Source organism: Dasypus novemcinctus, chromosome 6 (genome assembly GCF_030445035.2).
Source record: "Dasypus novemcinctus isolate mDasNov1 chromosome 6, mDasNov1.1.hap2, whole genome shotgun sequence".
Lineage (NCBI taxonomy): Eukaryota > Metazoa > Chordata > Mammalia > Cingulata > Dasypodidae > Dasypus > Dasypus novemcinctus.
The window spans coordinates 76,890,223-76,910,892 of NC_080678.1; the positions used below are offsets into that span (position 1 = coordinate 76,890,223).

At 37.1% G+C, this 20,670-nt stretch overlaps 1 protein-coding gene across 5 annotated transcripts in view; it reads right to left on the reverse strand.

The window, feature by feature from the left end:
• Positions 1-20,670, reverse strand: part of HERC4 (HECT and RLD domain containing E3 ubiquitin protein ligase 4) — a 137,842-nt gene that overhangs the window by 51,608 nt on the left and 65,564 nt on the right. For all 5 annotated transcript variants that reach the window (XM_058298914.2, XM_071215827.1, XM_058298917.2 and 2 more), the window contains 5 exons: positions 19,799-19,858; positions 19,579-19,690; positions 18,875-19,064; positions 17,368-17,540; positions 1,245-1,364 (listed from right to left, as the gene is read on the reverse strand). In XM_058298914.2, coding sequence (XP_058154897.1) covers positions 1,245-1,364; positions 17,368-17,540; positions 18,875-19,064; positions 19,579-19,690; positions 19,799-19,858 — 655 coding nt within the window. The remainder of the gene's footprint in view (positions 1-1,244; positions 1,365-17,367; positions 17,541-18,874; positions 19,065-19,578; positions 19,691-19,798; positions 19,859-20,670) is intronic.

Consider the following 20,670-nt stretch of genomic DNA (forward strand, 5'->3'; position numbering starts at 1 on the left):
CCTAAATCTCTAGGTGGCTATAAACCTGATCTAGTTTCCCAGTGACTTTGGGGAAAAGTAAAAAAAAGTCTCTTCCAATACAAACCCAAGTACTTAGGGAATCAAAAGATGTTCTAGATTCTATGACCAAAATTTCCTATTTGAGTAAGGAATAAAAATCTGTCTTCAATGGACGGAAGAGGAACAGAAGTTCTATTCACAAAGATGAAGAAGTGGGTTAGGACTGAATATTGTGAACACAGACTTAACACCTTATTCAAACTTGGGCAAGAACACACTATCTTTCAAAGTAATAAAATAACATTCTTAAAAATATATATATTTTCTAGACTTGGCCTGGTTCCTGGAGGTAACAGTATCCTAAAAACAGCATGCACTAATCAAGCCAGTATTTTAAAAATACTGAACTTTCTTTGTGACTACTAGGCACATGCCAGACACTGTTTTAGTGCTGGTGAATAAACTGACAGACTGCCTACCCACAAGGAGCTTATAGTTGGTGCCAAGTAAACAATGAAAGGCTATTCACCCTTCTACAATGACTATACACATATTGCTTAAATTGTCTGCTTCAGGGAATGGGGGAGAATAACAGCCTAAAGTATACCAACATGGTTAGCAAATAAGATTATCAAACCTACCATACATCTGGCTGCTTACTCATTTCTATACTGAAATTTATGTGCCCCATTTTGATATGAATATTCTACTATTTTAATGGAAAATTAAATGACTAGTTCTTAAAGATTTCGCTGCATGGAAAGGAGAACTATGTATACATGTGGATATATGTCAAACATACATAATTTATGTGTTATTAATTTAATACATAAAAGGATAAAAGTCAAAAATACAATGAATGACCTAAAGCTCTCTTCTGGTAGTTGTGAAGCACTGATCTCACAACAGTAACACATCAGAGTGCTAGTAAAAGGGATGTCCATATTCTGAACATTAGAGAATTAAGAGGCAAGCTGATGTAAAAGAAATGGCAGTTAAAAATCTATGTCATACTTAACATTTTTCTTTAGTAAAGTATAATCTATCTCTTTGGTTTGGCATTGGTGTAAGAGTAGAATGCATGCTTATAAATATTGCCTAATATATCTATTCAATTGCAATATGTTTTTATTTCAAAAATAAGCTCTATCACTAAATTTTGGTGTTTAAAAAAATACAATGGTTTCTTTTGTTTGAGAACAAATGATACATAAAAAATGAATAAAATGCAACAGGAAACATACCATTCCATAGGCCTGCTGCTGGACCCAGTTGATATAATCATTTCTTATGTCTATCAATTCTTGTACTTCATGCACATAAAATTTATCATACTGTATAATCTGTCCCGTTTTCTCATTTACCTACAAAAAAAAAGTATAATTAAACAATTAACCATTACCAAACACAGAGATTGCAAATGTTTAAACAGAAATAGGCTTTGGAGATTCCTTAGCTCATTTTCTCTTTTTTTTTTTTTTTAAATTTATTTTTATTTATTTCTCTCCCCCACCCCAGTTGTCTGTTATCTGTGTCCATCTGCTGTGTGTTCTTTTTTTTTTTTTTTTTTTTTGGTCTGCTTCTCTTGTCAGTGGCACGGGAATCCGTGTTTCTTCTTGGGAATCCGTGCTTCTCCTTGTTGCATCATCTTGCTGCGCCAACTCTCCGTGTGTGCGGCGCCACTCCCAGGCAGGCTGCACTCTCTTTTGCACTGGGCGGCTCCCCCTATGGGGCACACTCTTCGCACATGGGGCTCCCCTATGTGATGGACACCCCCGCGTGGCACAGCACTCTCAGCACACATCAGCACTGCACGTGGGCCAGCTCCACATGTGTCAAAGAGGCCCGGGGCTCGAACCACAGACCTCCCACGCGGCAGACGGATGCCCCATCCACTGGGCCAAGTCCGCTTCCCCATTTTCTCTTAATATTAACAAAATATTTATTTAGTGCTATGGGAAATACAAAAATTTCTAAGATATAATATTGGCATTCAATATCTCAATCTAGTAGACAAGAAAGATATTTGTAGCCCAGTATGAGATATGTACCATTAAAGCATATACAGAGTAAAGAAACTGAGAACAGTAAGTAATTCAAGAGGGACTTTGTTTGAGGAATAGGACCTAAATAACAATAGCTAAAGCTTGTTAAGTGCTACCATCTGATCAGAATAAACTCTATGAGATGACATTTGGAGATGAGAAAAATGGAGAGGATACAAAATACCACTGCAGAGATTACCACCAAAAAATCTTTACAATGAAGAATATCACCTTACCTGAATGATTAAACTAATTATCACCAATACTGGGACAATCAAACATGTTCCTGCTGATACAATGCAACAGGAAGTACACAAATCATCTATGAAGCAAAAAATGTTTAACCTAAATCCAATCAAGCCTCTATCTAAATTCACATTTAGAGGAAATTTAAAGGATAAAAGAACAAGCTAAACATCACCTTGAGAAAGTAATCAGACAAATCTAAATTGTAGGCTTTTACAAGAAAACTGGTCAGGACTCTGCAACAAGTCAAGGTCAGGAAAAAAAAAGGTGGGGATTTGTTCTAAATTAAAAGATAGCAGAGGAGTTCTGACACTGAATATGGCAGAGCTTGTATCAGACTGCTCTTCCTACCAATAACTTTATAAACTCTGGACAATATATTTGGGGAAAAAATTAACTAGAGACCAGCCAAAAGCAGAAATAGGGATGGACACCCCTGAATGGAGGAAAGCACACAGAAGAACCACATTTTCCCCTGTGGCACTCGAAAATAAAAATAACGGACAAAGTATAGAGCTCAAGCTCAAGCAAAAAGAAACAGTCTTACCAGAACAGAGGAGTCAAAGGTCAGAGATTGGGGCTGCCCCAGAAATAAGGAAGAGAATCCCAGAAAGAAATTGAGAACATGAAGCTCCAAAATCTGTGTGCAAAGTCCCCTCATATATTTGGCTAACTCTTAAACCATGAGTGCCCAGGGTGGATGGGTAGGTGGGAGGGAGGAAAGAGGCAGGCAGGCAAGAAGGAAGTAAGAAAAAAAACAGAACAAAAAAGCAGAAAGCAGCAGCTGGGGAGTCATTCTGAAAGTAGATTTCAAGACAAGCATATGTTAAGGAAAAATAGGCACACTTCATCGTGATAAAAGTAACGCCAAGATGATATAATCCCAAATAACAGTGTCAAAATATGAAGGAAAGACAACCATAAAGATGGCGGCAGAGTAAGGCACTCCTAGGGTCAGCTCCGGCTACAAGGTAATTACTAATCACCAGAGCTACCTAAAACACCCATTTGGGTGCTCTAGGAGACCATAAATGCACCTGGCAACATCCTTGAAAAAAATGGAAGGAGGTATCCTCCTGGGGCACAAGTTGCCTCAGGCTACTCCACTGTTGGAATTGGAAGTTCCACCTCACAAAAACGGGGAAGAAAAAGACAGCTGGGCACCAACTTCAGCTAATGATTAGTACAACCCTAAGGACGGCTGAAGTTTGAACGTATCCAAGTCAGAAAGAGGCTGGTAGCTGTGATTTTAACTCCATCCCTGGCACAAGGGAAAGAGGGGTGACTGAAAATTATAGTGCTTGTAGGGACCAGCTCCTTTCCATTCAGATAGGATTGCAGCTCTAGCCTAAATCCCAGTCCCACATCCGGCAAGGAGGAAGCTGGGGGGACCTACGCCAGCCTCTCCAGAAGAATACAGGCCACGCTACCAAGGCTGGTGATCATTCTACTCTGGCAGCGCAAACCACCTCGAGAGCGGTTCTGTGGCTGGAGTTAGAAGTTCCATTTCCCAAAAACAGGGCAGGGAGAGAGGGGCTGGCCACTGACTTCAGCTACAGATTAGTAAATCCAGGTGGCTGAAGTATAACCCTAAGAACAGCTAAAGTTTGAACCTGTCCAAATTGGAAAGAGGCCAGTGGCTGCCATTTTTACTCTGCTCCTGGCATGAGAGGTAGGCTGATGCAAAAATCACAGTGAAAATAGAGACCAGTTTCTTTCGCCCAGATTGGCCTGCAGCCCTAGCCTAGGCTTCAGTCTCACCTCTAGCAGGGAAGAGGCTGGCAGCCTGTACCAGTCTCTTTGGGTAACTACAGGTACATTCGGTTTGCAAAGACCGAACAGTCCTAAGTCTACCGGGGTAACTGTGGTCATTTTTTACCCGTAAGGCACAGACTGCTGCCCACACCTGCAGCTCCATTCCCACCCTAGGCAGGGGAGGAAGGGGCATGAAGCTTCATCATTCTCTCTGGGCAACTAGAGTTTAGGCCTGTACGACTTGGATTATTACACACAGCTGTGTTTCTGTCCCTAACCCTGTCAAAGGAGAAAGCTAGGAGAAGTTTCATCTGTACCTTGGGCAATGCAGGCAGCTTGAGCCTCCACAGCTTACATTACCAATTACATCCTTGGCTCCTACTATATAACCAACAAGGGAGAAAGGGCAAGAAAGCCCTAAACTAAAGAGAAAAACTGCACCCAGAATACTCTAGTAAGCCAGATGCCAAGACACTAACCAAAAATTACAATTCACATCAAGAAGCAAAAAGATATGGCCCAGTTAAAGGAACAAGATAACCCTCAAGATGACATAAAGGAATTGAGACAACTAATCATAGATGCTCAAACAAGTCTCCTTAATAAATTCAATGAGATGGTTAAAGAAATTAAGGATATGAAGACACTGGATGAGCACAAAGAAGAATCTGAAATTATACAGAGAAAAACAGCAGATCTTATGGGAATGAAAGGTACAATAAATGAAATTAAAAATACCCTGGAATCATATAATAGCAGATTTGAGGAGGCAGAAGGATTGGTGAGCTTGAAAAAACGGCCTCTGAAAGTGAACATACGAAAGAACAGAAAGAATTGAACAAGATCTCAGGGAACTAAATGACAGTAAGAGATGTGCAAACTTTTGTGTCATGGATGTTCCAGAAGGAGAAGAGAAGGGAAAAGAGCAAAAGCAATATTGAAGAAATAATGGTAGAAAATTTCCCAATCCTACTGAAGGACATACTCCCATCCAAATAAATATGAATAGACCACCTCCAAGACACATACTAATCAGAATGTCAAATGCCAAAGACAAAGAGAGAATTCTTAGGGCAGCAAGAGGAAAGCAATGCATAACATTTAAGGGATACCCAATAAGATTAAGTGCTGATTTCTTACCAGAAACCATGGAGGCAAGAAGACAGTGGTAGAATATATATATATTTTTAAAGATTTATTTATTTATTTATTTATTCCCCTCCCCGCCCCCAGTTGTCTGTTCTCTGTGTCTATTTGCTGCGTCTTGTTTCTTTGTCCGCTTCTGTTGTCAGAGGCACAGGAATCTGTGTCTCTTTTTGTTGCATCATCTTGTTGTTGTGTCAGCTCTCTGTGTGGACGGCGTCATTCTTAGGCAGGCTGTACTTTCTTTTGCGCTGGGCGGCTCTCATTACAGGCCCACACTCCTTGCGCGTGGGGCTGCATGGCACGGCACTCCTTGCATGCATTAGCACTGCGCATGGGCCAGCTCCACACGAGTCAAGGAGACCCGGGGTTTGAACCGCGAACCTCCCATGTGGTAGACAGACGCCCTAACCATTGGGCCAAGTCTGCCGCCTGGATATATTTATGATACTGCAAGAAAAAGAGAAAAACTGACAGCCAAGAATCTTATATCCAGCAAGACAGTCTTTCAAAAATGATGGTGAGTTTAGAATATTCACAGATAAACAGAAACTGAGAGAGTTTGTAACCAAGAGACCAGTTTTGCAGGGAATATGACAGGGTGTGCTACTGTTTGAAAAGACAAGACAGGAGAGAGAAGCTTGGAAGAGAGTCTAGAAATGAAGATTATGTCACTAAAAGTAAATAAAAGTATCAAAAGAATGGTGAGAATAAAACATGACAGATAAAACCCAAAGGTCAAAATGGGTGAAATAAGAACTGCTTTTACAACAATAACACTAAATGTTAATGGGGTAAACTCCCTAATCAAAGGATACAGCCTGGCAGAATGGATAAGAAAATATGAGCTACCTGTATGCTGTCTTCAAGAGACTCACTTTAGACCCAACAATATCAACAGATTGAAAGTGAAAACGCTGGAAAAAGATATTCCATGCATTCAGTGTCAAAAAAAAAAAAAAAAAAAAGCCATAGTACCTAACACTTACATTAGATGAAACAGACTTTAAAAGACCCTAGTAATATGCAATCTGAGAAGTTAAAAAAAAAAAAATTCCCTTTACAATAGCAACTAAAAGAATAAAATATTTAGAAATAAATTCAACCAATGATGTAAAGCACTTGTATTCAGAAAACTATAACTCATTGTTAAAAAAAATTTAAAATGATCTAAATAATTAGAAGACTATTCCATGCTCACGGACTGGAAGACTAAATATCATTAAGATGTCAATTCTACAAATTGATACACAGATTCAATGCAACACCAATAAAAATTCTACCACCATTTTTAAAATAAATAGAAAACATGATTATCAAATTTATTCGGAAGGGTAAGAGGTCCTGAATAGCCAGAAACATCTTGAAAAGGAAAAATGAAGTTGGAGGACTCTTACATCTGGACTTCAAATCATATTACTTCATTACAGTGATAAAAACAGCATGGTACTGGCATAAAGGTGGACACATAGACCAAAGGAACCAAACTGATGGTTAAGAAACAGACCCTTTAGCCTGTCAAACCCACCCAGCTTGGACAGAACAGTTCATTCAAGAAATGGTGCTGAAAGAACTTGATATCCATAGCCTAAAGAAGGAAAGAGGATCCTTATCTCACACCTTATATAAAAATTAACTCAAAATGGATCAAAAACCTAAATATACAAGCAAGAAAAGAAAATGCAGGAAAATCTCTTTAGAAGCTGGTGGTAGGTAGTGGATTCTTAAAGGAGATAAGAGGAGGACTGAGATGGACTACTGATGTTTAACATATATATATGTCTTAATTAACTTTATTGTAAAAGTGTGAAAATATATAGAGAAAGAGAGAGAGAGAGAGCCCATGCGAGAGAGCGCAAGAAAGCAAGAAAATGATTTTTAAAAACACAAAAAAACCTAGACCCCCTCACAGGTGGAAAGAAAAGGAAAAAGAAAAGGAAAAGGAGCACATTTTTAACAATACTGCTTTCATTTTCAAAGTTGACACCTTTAATCTATATATTCATTGAAAAAAGCACCTCGGGCTCTTTTTTTTCACAATTTTGATTAATGTATATCTTTGGTTAGATATACATTATTATAAATTGGGAGAACTGATCAGAATGAAACTGCTATTCCTGACTTCCATACAGAACAAAGATACTTAGGTTACACAGGAGATCAAAATCTTAATCCTACAGGGGAGGTCAGCCAGATCCTGTCTACACACTGTTTTTCTTCTAATAAAATTTTATTGTAAAGCAACCATGCCCATTTATTTCATCTACATATTGTCAGAGGCAAAACTGAGTAGACACAACAGAAACTAATGGCCATAAAGCATAAAATATTTACTATCTGGCCCTTTAAAGAAAAAGTTTGCCAGTCTCTTTGAATAAGTGATTGTAGTACTGTACTACAATCAACTTTGAAATTATTAGCCAAAACTCTACTAAAAAGAAAATATACACAATAATTACATTAAAAACACAATGGCTTTTCCCCCTCAAATATTTACACTTATAAATGTACAAACTAACTTTTAATCCCATTGGACTCTAAAATGTAGTGACTCTTGAAGAAACTGATTCACATCCCATTAATATTTGTTATATATTTTTCTTGACCTTAAATATTTTAGATATAGAAGGTAAACTACAGCTCCCTTCCTCAACAGCAAGCAGTAGTTACAGTTTTTATATCCTACAGATACACAGAATTTAGAGGTATTCTGATATGCCGTGTAAGTTTTTTAACAGAAATGTTATGTTAGAATAAAACGAGTTCTGAAACCAGGTTTGGTTAAAGAACAGTACCCAAATTTTAGCTAAACTTAAGACTGAGGTGGTCAGGGTAGGGACTATGGCTAATAGTTAACTTAGCCATAATGATTTGGTAACTACAGAGAAAATCAGTTAACAATGCTTTAAAAATAGGGCAATTCAAAACTGAATGGAACATCAATTTGAAAGATCTGCATACAAATTTACATGCATTGTGATTTTTGTATCTTTAAAAAAAAGGATAATAAAAGATTTTTTAAAATTTACAAACAAAATCAAGAGAAGCTTAAAAAATATATTTGTATGGTGAATAAGACTGGCAATTAAGACACATTTTTCTCCAGAAACCCCTCCTTAATCCTCCTATGTCTAAATTACAAGTCCTCCTATGTGTTCTCATAGTAGGCTATGTTTTCTCTAATCTAGCACTTACCATGCTATAGCACAAATACCTATTTACTTGTATGTATACAACCTCTCTACATTATATGGTGAAAAGGCACAGAAATCACATTTTTTCTTAAAACTGCATCCTTAATGTCTACTACAATGAAAAGTACACAGTAGGCCCCCAATAAATACTTGAAAATAAATTTTAAACAAAAAGAAATCACACAGAAGTTCAATACAAACTATACTTACCGTATTATTGCCTAAAATATATGAAATAAAATCTCTATATATTTGGTTCTATCACTTTTATTTCACATTTTAAATACTGGTTTATAAACCTTAGCTCAGGGATGTTTTACGGTAAATGTATAAGTGTATCTTATCTGTGTGGTTTATTAAAGGTTTCTTGCCAAAAAAAAAAAAGAGAAAATCTGTAAATCACTGGTTTAGAAGATTAGCTATCAGCATGATATATAGCAATTAAGCTAGACATGTCCAAGTCTCTTCTTTTGGCACAGCAGCATCTCTACAATATACTGTTAAAATTCAGAAACTAATGAAGTCCAGAAAAATGCCTAAAGGACAGACTGAAAGAGCATAGAAAAAGATCTTCCAGGGTTCAGAACACTAGGCAAAGGCTGAACACCATCCAGAGGAGAGAGGGACAAGTAAGGGAAGGTGCGACTGCAGAATTCAGAGTTAAACCCAGCAGCTACTGCTGCCAGAACCATCCCCCACACTAAAGACATTTTAGAACTCTCCCAGCCTCTGGGCCTGTGACTACAGACAAAGGGGGTTCCAGGGATCTACCGCCCCAGGAAAAGGGAGAGAGAGGGACACAGCCTAAGGCTGACTCAGCTTCTGACCCACAAATTTGGACTGCTGTATCCCAGGAGCCCTTACAGGCCAGGTGGGGCTGTGCCATTGTTTGCCATGGCTCAGCAAGGGAATAAAGACATATAAGTCTCCCAATCTCTTCCTCTACCAACAGGGACTGATTGTTGAGGACTCAGAGAGGAATGGACCTCTGGGAAAAGGGAAGGGGTTGCCAGGGAAGGGTGGAGAACTGTCTCAGATAAAGTTGGAATTATAAGGCTCATAGCTTCCAGACAGAAAGCTCTATCACACTGATCCCATCTGTGTTGCCACAAATATAAGCAGACCAGGCACTGAACTGAGAACTGCCAAAGACCGCCATCTGCTGGCAGACCAAGGAAGTACATTCAAGAAAATTAGAAATACGTAAGAAAGGCTTTTTCTGGCCTCCATAGTCTTCCTCCACAAGGCCCTAAGAAGCGACTCTACAACTAATTCCTGGGTCCAGTGCCCACTTCTGAACAACCAGCAGGACAATCCTAGCAATCCAGATCGAGGCAAGATTCAAAGAGCAACAGCAACATTACAGCCTCCTGCCACTAAATTCCTACAAAAGAGAAAGAAATTGAGCATTTGAGTTAAACTACATACTAATCAGATGCCTATCCATCAGCAAAAACTTACAAGCCATACTAAGAAAATAGTAGACATGGCCCAAGAAAAGGACTATATCAAAACCCAGAAGAGATGAAGAATTTGAAAGAATTAATCAGCAAGATGCACACAAATTTCCAAAATCAAATTAATGAGCTGAAAGGCAATATGGTTAAAGAGATAAATGACATCAAGAAGAGGGAAATGGATGTGGCTCAACCAATTGGGCTCCCATCTACCATGTAGGAGAGGTCCAGGATTCGATGCCAAAGGGCCTCCTGGTGAAGGCAAAGCTGGCCCACGTGGTGAGGTGGCCCATGCAGAGTGCCGGCCCACACAGGAATGTCGCCCTGCACAGGAATGGCATCCTGGGTGGGAATGCCGCCCAGCGCAGGAAAGCCATCCAACACAGGAGTGCTGGCCAACATGGAGACCTGGCGCAGAAAGATGACACCACAAGAGACACAGAGGAGAGAGAATAAGAAGACTAGCGGAACAGGGAGTTGAGGTGGTGCAAGAGAGTAATTGCCTCTCTCCCACTCTGGAAGGTCCCGGGATTAGTTCCCGGAGCTTCCTGATGAGAATACAAGCAGACACAGAAAAACCACAGCAAATGGACAGAGAGCACACAACAGGTGGAATGGGGGGTGGGTAGTAAATAAACCAGAATATTTAAAAAAACAAAAAACAAAACACTGAGTGAATGCAAAGAGGAATTTGAAATCCTGAACAGAAAAGTAACAGAGCTCATGGGAATAAAAGACACAAAAGGGGAGATTGAAAACAAATTTAAGGCATACGAGAACAAATTCAAAATGACAGAAGAAAGATGAAGTGATATCAAAGACAGAATAGCTAAAATTGAAGAAAGAAAAGAATGGGAAAAATTGAGCAGGGACTCAGAGAGTTGAATGACAACACAAAACGCAACAACATAAGTGTCATGGGAGTTCCAGAAGAAGAGAAGGGACAAGGGACAGAAAGAGTATCTGAGGAAATAAGTGCTGAAAATTTCCCAATTTTCATAAAAGAAATGAACTTACATGTCCAAGCCGCACACTGTACCCCAATCAGAATATATCCAAATAGACCTATTCCAAGACACATACAACTCAGAAAGCCAAATTTCACATATGAAGAGAAAATTATCAGAGCAGTAAGGAAGAAGCAAACCATCACGTACAAGGGATGAACAGTAAGACTTAGTGCAGATTTCTCTTCCGAAACCACGAAGGCAAGACGACAGTGGTATGATACAATTAGGATAGTGAAAGAGAAAAACTGCCAGCTGAGAATTCTTTAGCCAGCAAAATTGTCCTTCAATTATGAAGATGAGTATAAAATAGTCACAAACAAACAGAAACTAAGAGAGTTTGCAAAAAAGAATTGACTTGCAGGAAATATTAGAGGAAGCCTTAGAACATGAAAGAAAAAGACAGGAGACAGGCTTGGAGGAAAGTATAAAAGAGACAGCCAAAAGAGTAAAAAGACAGACAAAAATAAGATATAACATATAAAAAACCAAAGAATAAATAGAATAAATAGTGCATGTACAGTAATATCATTGAATATGAATGGATTAAATTCCCCAATAAAAGAAGATACAGGCTGACAGGACAGATAAAAAAAACATGAGCCATCCATATGCTGCTAACAAGAAATTCAACTTAGAAGTTCTAACTAGGGCAATTAGACAAGAAAAAAAATAAAGGCATCCAAATAGGAAAAGAATAAGTAAAATTCTGTTTGTGGACGACATGATGATACTGTAATTAGAAAATCCTGAAATATCATGACAAAGCTACTTGTGCTAATAAATGAGTTCAGCAAAGTGGCAGGATACAAGATCAACACGCAAAAATCAGCAATGTTTTGTACACTAGTATTGAACAATTTGAGGAGGATAACAGGGGGAAAATTCCATTTTCAATAGCAACAAAAACACTCAAATACCTAGGAATTAATTTAACCAAAGGAGTACAAGACCTATATGAAGAAAACTACAAAATAATGCTAAAAGAAATTTTAAAAGATCTAAACAAATGGAAAGACATTCCGTGTTCATGGACTGGAAGAATAAATATTGTGAAGATGTCAATCTTGCCCTCCCTGATTTATAGATTCAATGTAATACCAACCCAAATCCCAACAGCTCACTTTACAGAATTAGAAAAGGCAATTACCAAATTCATTTGGAAGGGAAAGTGCACCTGAATAGCCAAAGGATCCTAAAAAAGAAGAGCAACACAGGAGGAATTTCACTGCCTGACCTTGAAACATATTACAAAACTACAGTGGTCAAAAGAGGATGGTGGGAAGTGGACTTGGCCCAATGGATAGGGCGCCCATCTACCACATGGGAGGTCCGCAGTTCAAACCCTCAGTCTCCTTGACCCATGTGGAGCTGGCCCATGCGCAGTGCTGATGCACGCAAGGAGTGCCATGCCACGGAGGGGTGTCCCCCGCATAGGGGAGCCCCATGCACAAGGATTGTGCCCCGTAATGAGAGCCACCTAGCGTGAAAGAAAGTGCAGACTGCCCAAGAATGGCACGGCACAAAAGGAGAGCTGACACAACAAGATGCAACAAAAAGAAACACAGATTCCCGGTCCCGCTGATAAGGATAGAAGCAGTCACAGAAGAACACACAGCAAATGGACACAGAGAGCAGACATTGGGGCAACGGGAGGGTTGGAGGTGGGGTAAGGGGAGAGAAATAAAAAATAAATCTTAAAAGAAAAAAAGAAAAAAAAAGAGCATGGTACTGGCATAAAGATAGACATATCCATTAGTGGAACATAAGTGAGAACCCAGAAATAAACTCTCACCTATATAGTCAACTGTTTTTGACAAACCTACCAAGTCACTGTTAATGGGACAGAACAGTCTTTTCAACAAATGGTGCTGGAACTACTGAATATCTATAACCAAAAGAATGAAAGAGGACCCCTATCTCACACCCTATACAAGAATCAACTCAAAATGGATCAAAGACTTAAATATAAAAGCCAGGACCATAAACCTACTAGAAAAAACATAGGGAATCCTCTTTAAGATCTCGTAGGTGATGATTTCTTGGAACTTACACCCAACACACATGCAACCAAGGAAAAAACTGATAAATAGCACCTCTTCAAAATAAACACTTTTGCACCTCCCAGGACTCTGTCAAAAGGGTGAAAAGGCAGCCCACTCAAAGGGAGAAACTATTTGGAGATCACACGTTAGATAAGGGTTTAATATCCAGGATATACAAAGAGATGTTACAACTCAACAATAAAAAGACAAACTACCCAATTAAAAAATGTGCAAAAGACTTGAACAGATATTTGTCCAAAAAAAAATACAAATGGCAAAAAAACACATGAAGAAATGCTCAACATAACCAATGATTAGGGAAATGCAAATCAAAACCACAATGAGCATCCGCCTACTATAAAGAGGGTCAGTGAGCTGGCCCCTGTGCAGTGCTGCCGCACGCAAGGAGTGCCATGCTGCATAGGGGTATCCTCCACACAAGGAGAGCCGCCCAGGAGTGGCACCATATACATGGAGAGCTGATACAGCAAGATGATGCAACAAAAAAAACGACACAGCTTCCCAGTGCCACATGACAAGAATGCCAAGCAGACACAGAAGAACACATAGCAAATGGACACAGAGAGCAGATAACGGGGGGGGGGGGGGAAGGGGAGAGAAGTAAATAAAATAAATCTTTTAAAAATAAAAATAAAAAACAATGAGATATCATTTCACTATCAGAATGGCCTCTATTAAAACAGAGTAGTACAAGTGTTGGAGAGGATGTGGAGAGATAGGAACACTTATTAACTGTTGGTGGGAATGCAAAATGGTACAGCCACTGTGGAGGACCGTTTGGCAGTTCCTAAAGAAGGTGAATATAGACTTGCCACATGATTCTGCAATACCACTACTGGGTATATACCCAGAAGAACTGAGAGCAGTGACATGAACAGATATCTGCACACCAATGTATATAGCAACATTATTCACGATCACGATTGCCAAAAGCTGGAAACAACCCAGGTATCCATCAACAATTGAAGGGATAAACAAACTGGTGTATTCACACAGTGGAATATTATGCAGCTTTAAGAAGTAATGAAGTCATAAAACATAAGACAACATGTATGAACCTGGAGGCTATTATGTTGAGCAAAGCAAGCCAGACACAAAAGGACAAATACTGTATGACTGCGTTACTATGAACCAAATATATTGTGTAGCATACTGTAAGATTAAATAGGCACACAGAACAGACAACCGGGGGGGGGGGGGGGGGGGGGGGAAGAAGAGAGAAAGAAAGAAATCTGGAAAAAAAAATGACATGTTTCCAGTACATTTAAATGAGAAATGTATGTTTTTATTCAACTATGTTTTCTTTTTAGTTTTTAATTGTTTATATTTTCAATTATTAAATGTACTTAATGAATAAACCAATTACTTGCAAGTAAACTCATTTATCTGAAAATAATACATACATTCCTGACAGCAGGTACCAAAGGTATTTTTCAAGATGCTATTTGGAGGCCTGGAAATGATTTTTAACTCAAAAAATTTCCAAAGGCCATGACATAAGGGAGGAAAATAAGTGGAGCAGAAAGAAGAAATACATGCATTTGTCAGACAGATGTTTCTGAAATAGTAAGTTTCTGCAAAGTAACTTGGGTCTCCCCAAAGATGAAAATAAATCATTCCTGATTACGAATATTCATAGTTATCTATTTATAGCAGAGTAGGAATGAGGAAAAAGTTTTCTCCAAAGTAAGGACTAGATGAAAGGTAAGTGACTGTCCTAAGGACTCCCAGAAAGAAATATTAAGAAATTGATACCACTATCATCCTTATTTGAGTATATAATCACTTCAAATAAGAATACGGCTTCCTAAAAAAAAAAAGAACACAGCTTTCTAATAACCCAATAAATCAGATAAAAAATGGTGGGTATAATCACTGCCTTACAAATGGACAATGTTTTCACAAATACCATATTAAGTTGATAAGTACATCTATAGTGGAAAACTATGAGAAGATATTTTTATTCTTATTTTATAGGTAATTCTTCATTTCTACATGTCATAAAGAGAAAGATCTGTTCAAAATTATATTGACAGGAAGCAGCACAGAAAGGATTAAAATCATGGCCTTTTGATTCCTAGTCCAGGGTCTTAACACAATCCAATGCTATCTTTCTCAATTATGGATGTGTCAATCTCTGGATTGGGGACGTAAAATAAAAATAACGCCCTTCTGGATATATTATTAATATATTACTACATCTACTACCGATACAGAAACAGCAGGGAATCTGAAAGTAGATTGGTTTTTGTATTCCAACTATGCTATATACTAGTTTATGAACGATGACATTAAAATTTATTTTCCGGTCTGTAAAAATAAGGGGTAATAATATCAACTATACAGGGTTAAAAAGATTAAATGGGCAAGTGGATGTGGCTGGGAAGTGGATGGGGCTCAAGCAATTGGACTCCCATATACCATATAGGAGGTCCAAGATTCAATGCCCAGGGCCTCCTGGTGCAGGCAAGCTGGCCCATGTGGAGTGCTGGCCTGCATGGAGTATTGGCCTGTGCAGAGAACTGCCCTGCGCAGGAGTACTGCCCCGTGCAGGAGAGTGCTGGCCCATGCGGAGAGCTGGTACAGCAAGATGACACAACAAAAAGAGACACAGAGGAGAGATAATAAGAGACGCAGCAGATCAGGGAGCTGAGGTGGTGCAAGAGGATGATCGCCTCTCTCCCACTCCAGATGGTCCCAGAGCCACCTAATGAGAATACAAGCAGACGCAAAAGAACACACAGCGGATGGACACAGAGAGCAGACAATGGAGGGAGGGGGGAGAAATAAATCTTTAAAAAAAAAAAATTAAATGAGTAATATATGCAAAGTGCTAACATGCAATGTACGAAGGAGGCTCCAATCCTGGCCATTGTTAGCATTCAATAAATGTTGGATTATTTTCCCTTCTCCTTCAACTAGCAAGAAGTTAAGGTCCTAATATCTTGTATGGCTCCATCAAAAAGGAGATGGGACTATACCGGGTTCTTACTCAATAGAAATTGAGACTTTTGAGGTAGGTAGACAACTTAAGTTACTTGCTCAGGTTCTGTCTGTAGTTGTGAAAGATCAAAGATTCAATCTCCTTCCTTAATCCTGTCTTCCCTTTTTCTCATGGTAAAAGGAAGACACAGCTAAGGGGAAAAAGAGGGGAAATAAAAATAAGGAGGTAATATAGAGGGGAGAGATTAAATGAATAAAATAATTCCTTGGGAATATGGTCCAGGTAAAAAAGGATAAGTCACTGAAGTCGTAGGAAAAGGGAATCCAGAGGAAAGGAGGAAAAAATGTAATCTCTGGAATTCTACACAAAAGTTAACAGAAAGGTAGAGCCCCATCCTATGAAGTTAGAAGATCTTAACAGTGGTTTACTGCAGAATTCAGCTAATTCTGAAATGCTGCAAGAAAGCCTTGTTCTAGGGAAAGGTAAACTTGAGAATGACTTGTTTCCCTAGGAAAGAAATGGCTATCATTTCTTCAATTATTACGAGAAGAAAAAGTACTTGCTCTAAAGGAGTCTTGAACATACTAAATACAAAGAAAGGTAAGATCAGGAGGTTAAGTATTTGATAAAGTACTCAAAATAAAAAAGGAAATAAATGATCAATGAGGGTTCTTGCTTACAGAAAGCAGAAAGGCTATCTCCTTTATTCCCTCATCATTTACCTCAGTACTGGTCAAGGGTCTGAAAATGATGAAGGAAACATTACTTTAAGGAGAAGAAAGTGAAGAACAAATATTCATGTGGGTTTTTCAGTCACTCTAGAAGCCAGGAACATCTGCTTCTCCCTTAGGTCATGTCTCATAGCCTCTAAATAGCATCTCAAGACACCAAACGGCATAGCAGAGATATACCTACCAGCTGTCAGGGATGACTGAAATCCATCATTAATGAAACAGCTGAGACTGTACTTCCTATAATTTGGAACTGTTACATGAATAAAGGGTACCATTTTTTTACACTGGGAAAAAGGACAGGAAAAAACAGGAAAATTAATGAATTATTTGTTTGTAATTTCAAATTAGTCATCTGTTCTACTTTGAAATGTTCTATTTGATTGAAGACATTAATACACAATAGCAAAAGAACATGAGTTTAAATGTTCATAATCACAGCTAGGATCAAGTCTCTCTATATGATAACCACCTATAAATAACAAAAGACATTATTTAACAAATTATGTCCTTCATAAGAAAAAAAAACTCTAATTCACTAGTATGCTATTCTGCTAGATTATATATAATTTATCTATACAAGTCTAACAAAGTCAGATAAGATCAAACCTCCAAAGTATAGATATATTACTTCTTTTAAAGGAAAGTATAGATGACAGATTTTCAAAATGCTGTAATATATATCTAAATCATAATACAGTATTGTTAAAATAACCAATTATTAATCTGTTAGTAGGAATGGTGAACAAGGAAAAGAAAAAAAAAGTTACTGGACATACCCTATGTAATATTTCTAAAACCTTCAACGCAGTATGAAGAAAACTGTTGAAAATTCTTCTTTCAGAAGGGGGAATGCCGATCTTGTAGAGTTTCAAAAGATGTACCACGACTTCCTTAAAAAGTTCTACTATCTTGAGGAATAGTGGAGGTTCAAGTATTGACCACCAGTTTTCTGTTATTAAATGGTGAACATGCAAATAAAAAGAACACAAAAAATTGACAATTTTTAAAACTATACTGACTTTTCTTCTAAAACATTGCTTCTTAACTCTATGAAAATCCCGGAAAGATGCACATAATGCAATGTATTGCTTAACATTTGTTTAAAGACACCCTCCCCCAAGTTAAGGCATACATGTCCTAAAAGCTCAAAGAGAAAGTATGAAAGACCTATTTAATTTACATTCTTGGTTTCCTATGTTATATTAAAAGTTCACCAGTATACCGAATATTAAAACCAGTTATAAAAATGTACTTCAGAAATGAGAACTTTAATTTTAAGCAGGACATACTTTAAAATTATATTACTCTAATATATAAGGAGCTTTTAAAGTTTTATCTTAAAACTTTAAGTGAAGTTCACTTCAGATAAAACTGAAATATTGGGAAGCAACATTTAAAATGCAAGGTACTCATGTAAAACATAATATGCCTTTTCTCCCCCATATTCACAATTTGTAATTTTAACATTAGTAAATAATACAGTCCTATGAAGCGGGTAGAAAGAATACAAAAACATATGTCAGCAGGAAGCAATCCTTTTTTGTGAGTCCCTGTTTTACTCTTCTTTTACTTCCTAATTCTCTCAGATTCCTCTTGCCTATTGCTTTCTCCAGTCATCTTTAGCCTAAAACTTGATGTCCTGACTTTATATATCTCAGTTCCATCTAGCTGACAAATCCTATTAGGAAGGAAAGAATTGATTTAAACGTAGCAAGAAACTATAAAGGCCAGGAGATAGAGCTGGAATCCATCCAAGGAGAAAACTCAAAGTGAGAAAAGTTTAGACCAAAGACACAGAGCCAAAAAAATCACATGAGCAGTACAATCTCAGCTCCATGCAGAGAAATAATATCAAACATCAGAAGATTAACAAGTGAGGAAAACACAAGGCTGACATCAGGGTTCAAAGAAGATTTAATAGCCATGTGCCATGTATGTTTAGTTTTAATTGTTCCTCCTCCTTTATTTCTTTAACAGCAAGGTAACTCTGGAGGGGATAAGGGACAGGAGTATGGGAAACAGTTTTTATCTTTCTTGATACTGTCCCTGATGTTGTGTTTCACTAAAATTCAAATAGCTAACATACACCTCTAACGACTCCAATATCTGGCCTCAGATCAGTAGAAAGAGCAACAAAAGAAAAAAAAAAAAACAAGTTTATTTTTCTCTAAGAAAATGACGAGCAGTGCAGCAAAATTTTAAACAGCAAAAAAGAATTTAGGGGCACTTTCATTTAAACAGAAAAGTTTCAAAAGAAAAAAATATATATATTAAAATTCTTACCAAGTACTTTCAATGGTGCCTTTTCTAGGTTCACAAGAGCTGTACCAAAGGGAATTGCTATTGTTGTGAAATTGTTGGAATCACTCATCAGGGGACATTCTGGTAGAGTAAGATAAAACCTCAAAGCTTCAACATCAGGTAAGGAGCTAGTCAGTTTAGGAATAAGATTCTTTTCCAAACTAGCTGCAACCTATATTTTGACAAAAAGTAAAAACACTTCATTAACAATAAATACACTTTCCAAAAAGAAAAAAGGAAAAGCAAATCTTGTACAAAGCAAACATTAAATAGTGAAGAACAAGAAGGAGAAAAGATAACGTCTTGAAATGAATGTAATTTGGAACAAAATGAAAATTTAAGCCTGAGCACTGCTGTTTTTAAAAATCTTGTGTTCAATTCTCAATTTAAACTTTCAACTTCTATAGCTAAACACTTAACCAACACAGTAATGCTAAGTAATTAAAATGGTTCTGCTAAAAACATTTGTAAAGATTTCAAGATATTTCACAGCTAAATTACAATGTTTTAATATGAAACTATATTTTAATTCTATTATTACTACATTCAACAAAAATCACATAAAGTACATCATAGTGATTCACCGAAACTATAAGATAAATTAGGATATAAATGTATATAACAACATGGAAATGAAAACTTATATGAGGCACATGACATAAACATAAAATACTTAAAAAACAAACCTGCTGAGAAATCTGAGGGTGATCAGGTTGTATAAGTTTGTGAAATAAAAGCCTAGCAGCATTCATATCAACCCCTGAAAATCTGGTCCCTGTTCTATAGTGATCATCATTGCTAAAAAAGAAAATAATAAAAATTTAAAAATTCAACCCCAAGTTATTTCAAATCTTATTTAATACAATAAATTTGAAAATTGCAGCATACTACGGAATTAACACTTACCTAACAGCTAAAAAGCTTCCATTTAGGCAACCAGAGGAAGAGAATGTTCCATCTATCTCACTAAAAAAATTAAAAATCCAAAAATCACAAAATTAAAAATTTAACTGTTGGGCTTTCTCTTTTTAATAGAAATGAGAATTATTTACGTTAGTAAAGACTACTTAAATAATTCTTGATAGAAGTATTAATGTCTAGCCTATACTTTCTCAAACATTACTGCCATCCTTCGGATTCATCAAACTAATATGCAGGTATTAATTTTTTTATTTTTTACATAAATATGCATGTTTTATTTTTTAAATTCTTTAAGTGGTAATCTGGGACGTTATTTTTTGAAGCCTCTTCTTTGGGTTTTTCAGTAACATTTTAGTTTGGGAAACAATCTATAATTAAAAAAACAAAACCCAGCCTATCAAATACAGCCACCCCAAATACCAACACCAACAAAAAAATAAACCAAACAAATCCTAAGTACTAATACAAATTAATCTAGAAGCAAAATATCCAACAAAGAAATAATACTCATATTCTCCCACTGTGTTAAAAGACAATGACCATTATGAAGCCAGAAAAAACATTTCCAATCCTACCCTGAAGTGGTATGTTATTTTAAATTATCATTTAAATTATCATTTATCTTGATGTGTATGAAATAATTACAACTTATATGAATTCAAATGAGATCTTTAAACATGGATTTTTATGGAAATTTTAGACATTTAAACTTCTTTTGCATAAACCATTTGGTAAAGTGATATTTAAATGAAAAAACAAAACAACAAAAAAAACGACAAGAAAAGGTTGCTCTACTTTTGGGGGAAACCAAGAGATTAAGGATTGGTTTGTGTATTTGTAAGTAAAACATCTTCCTT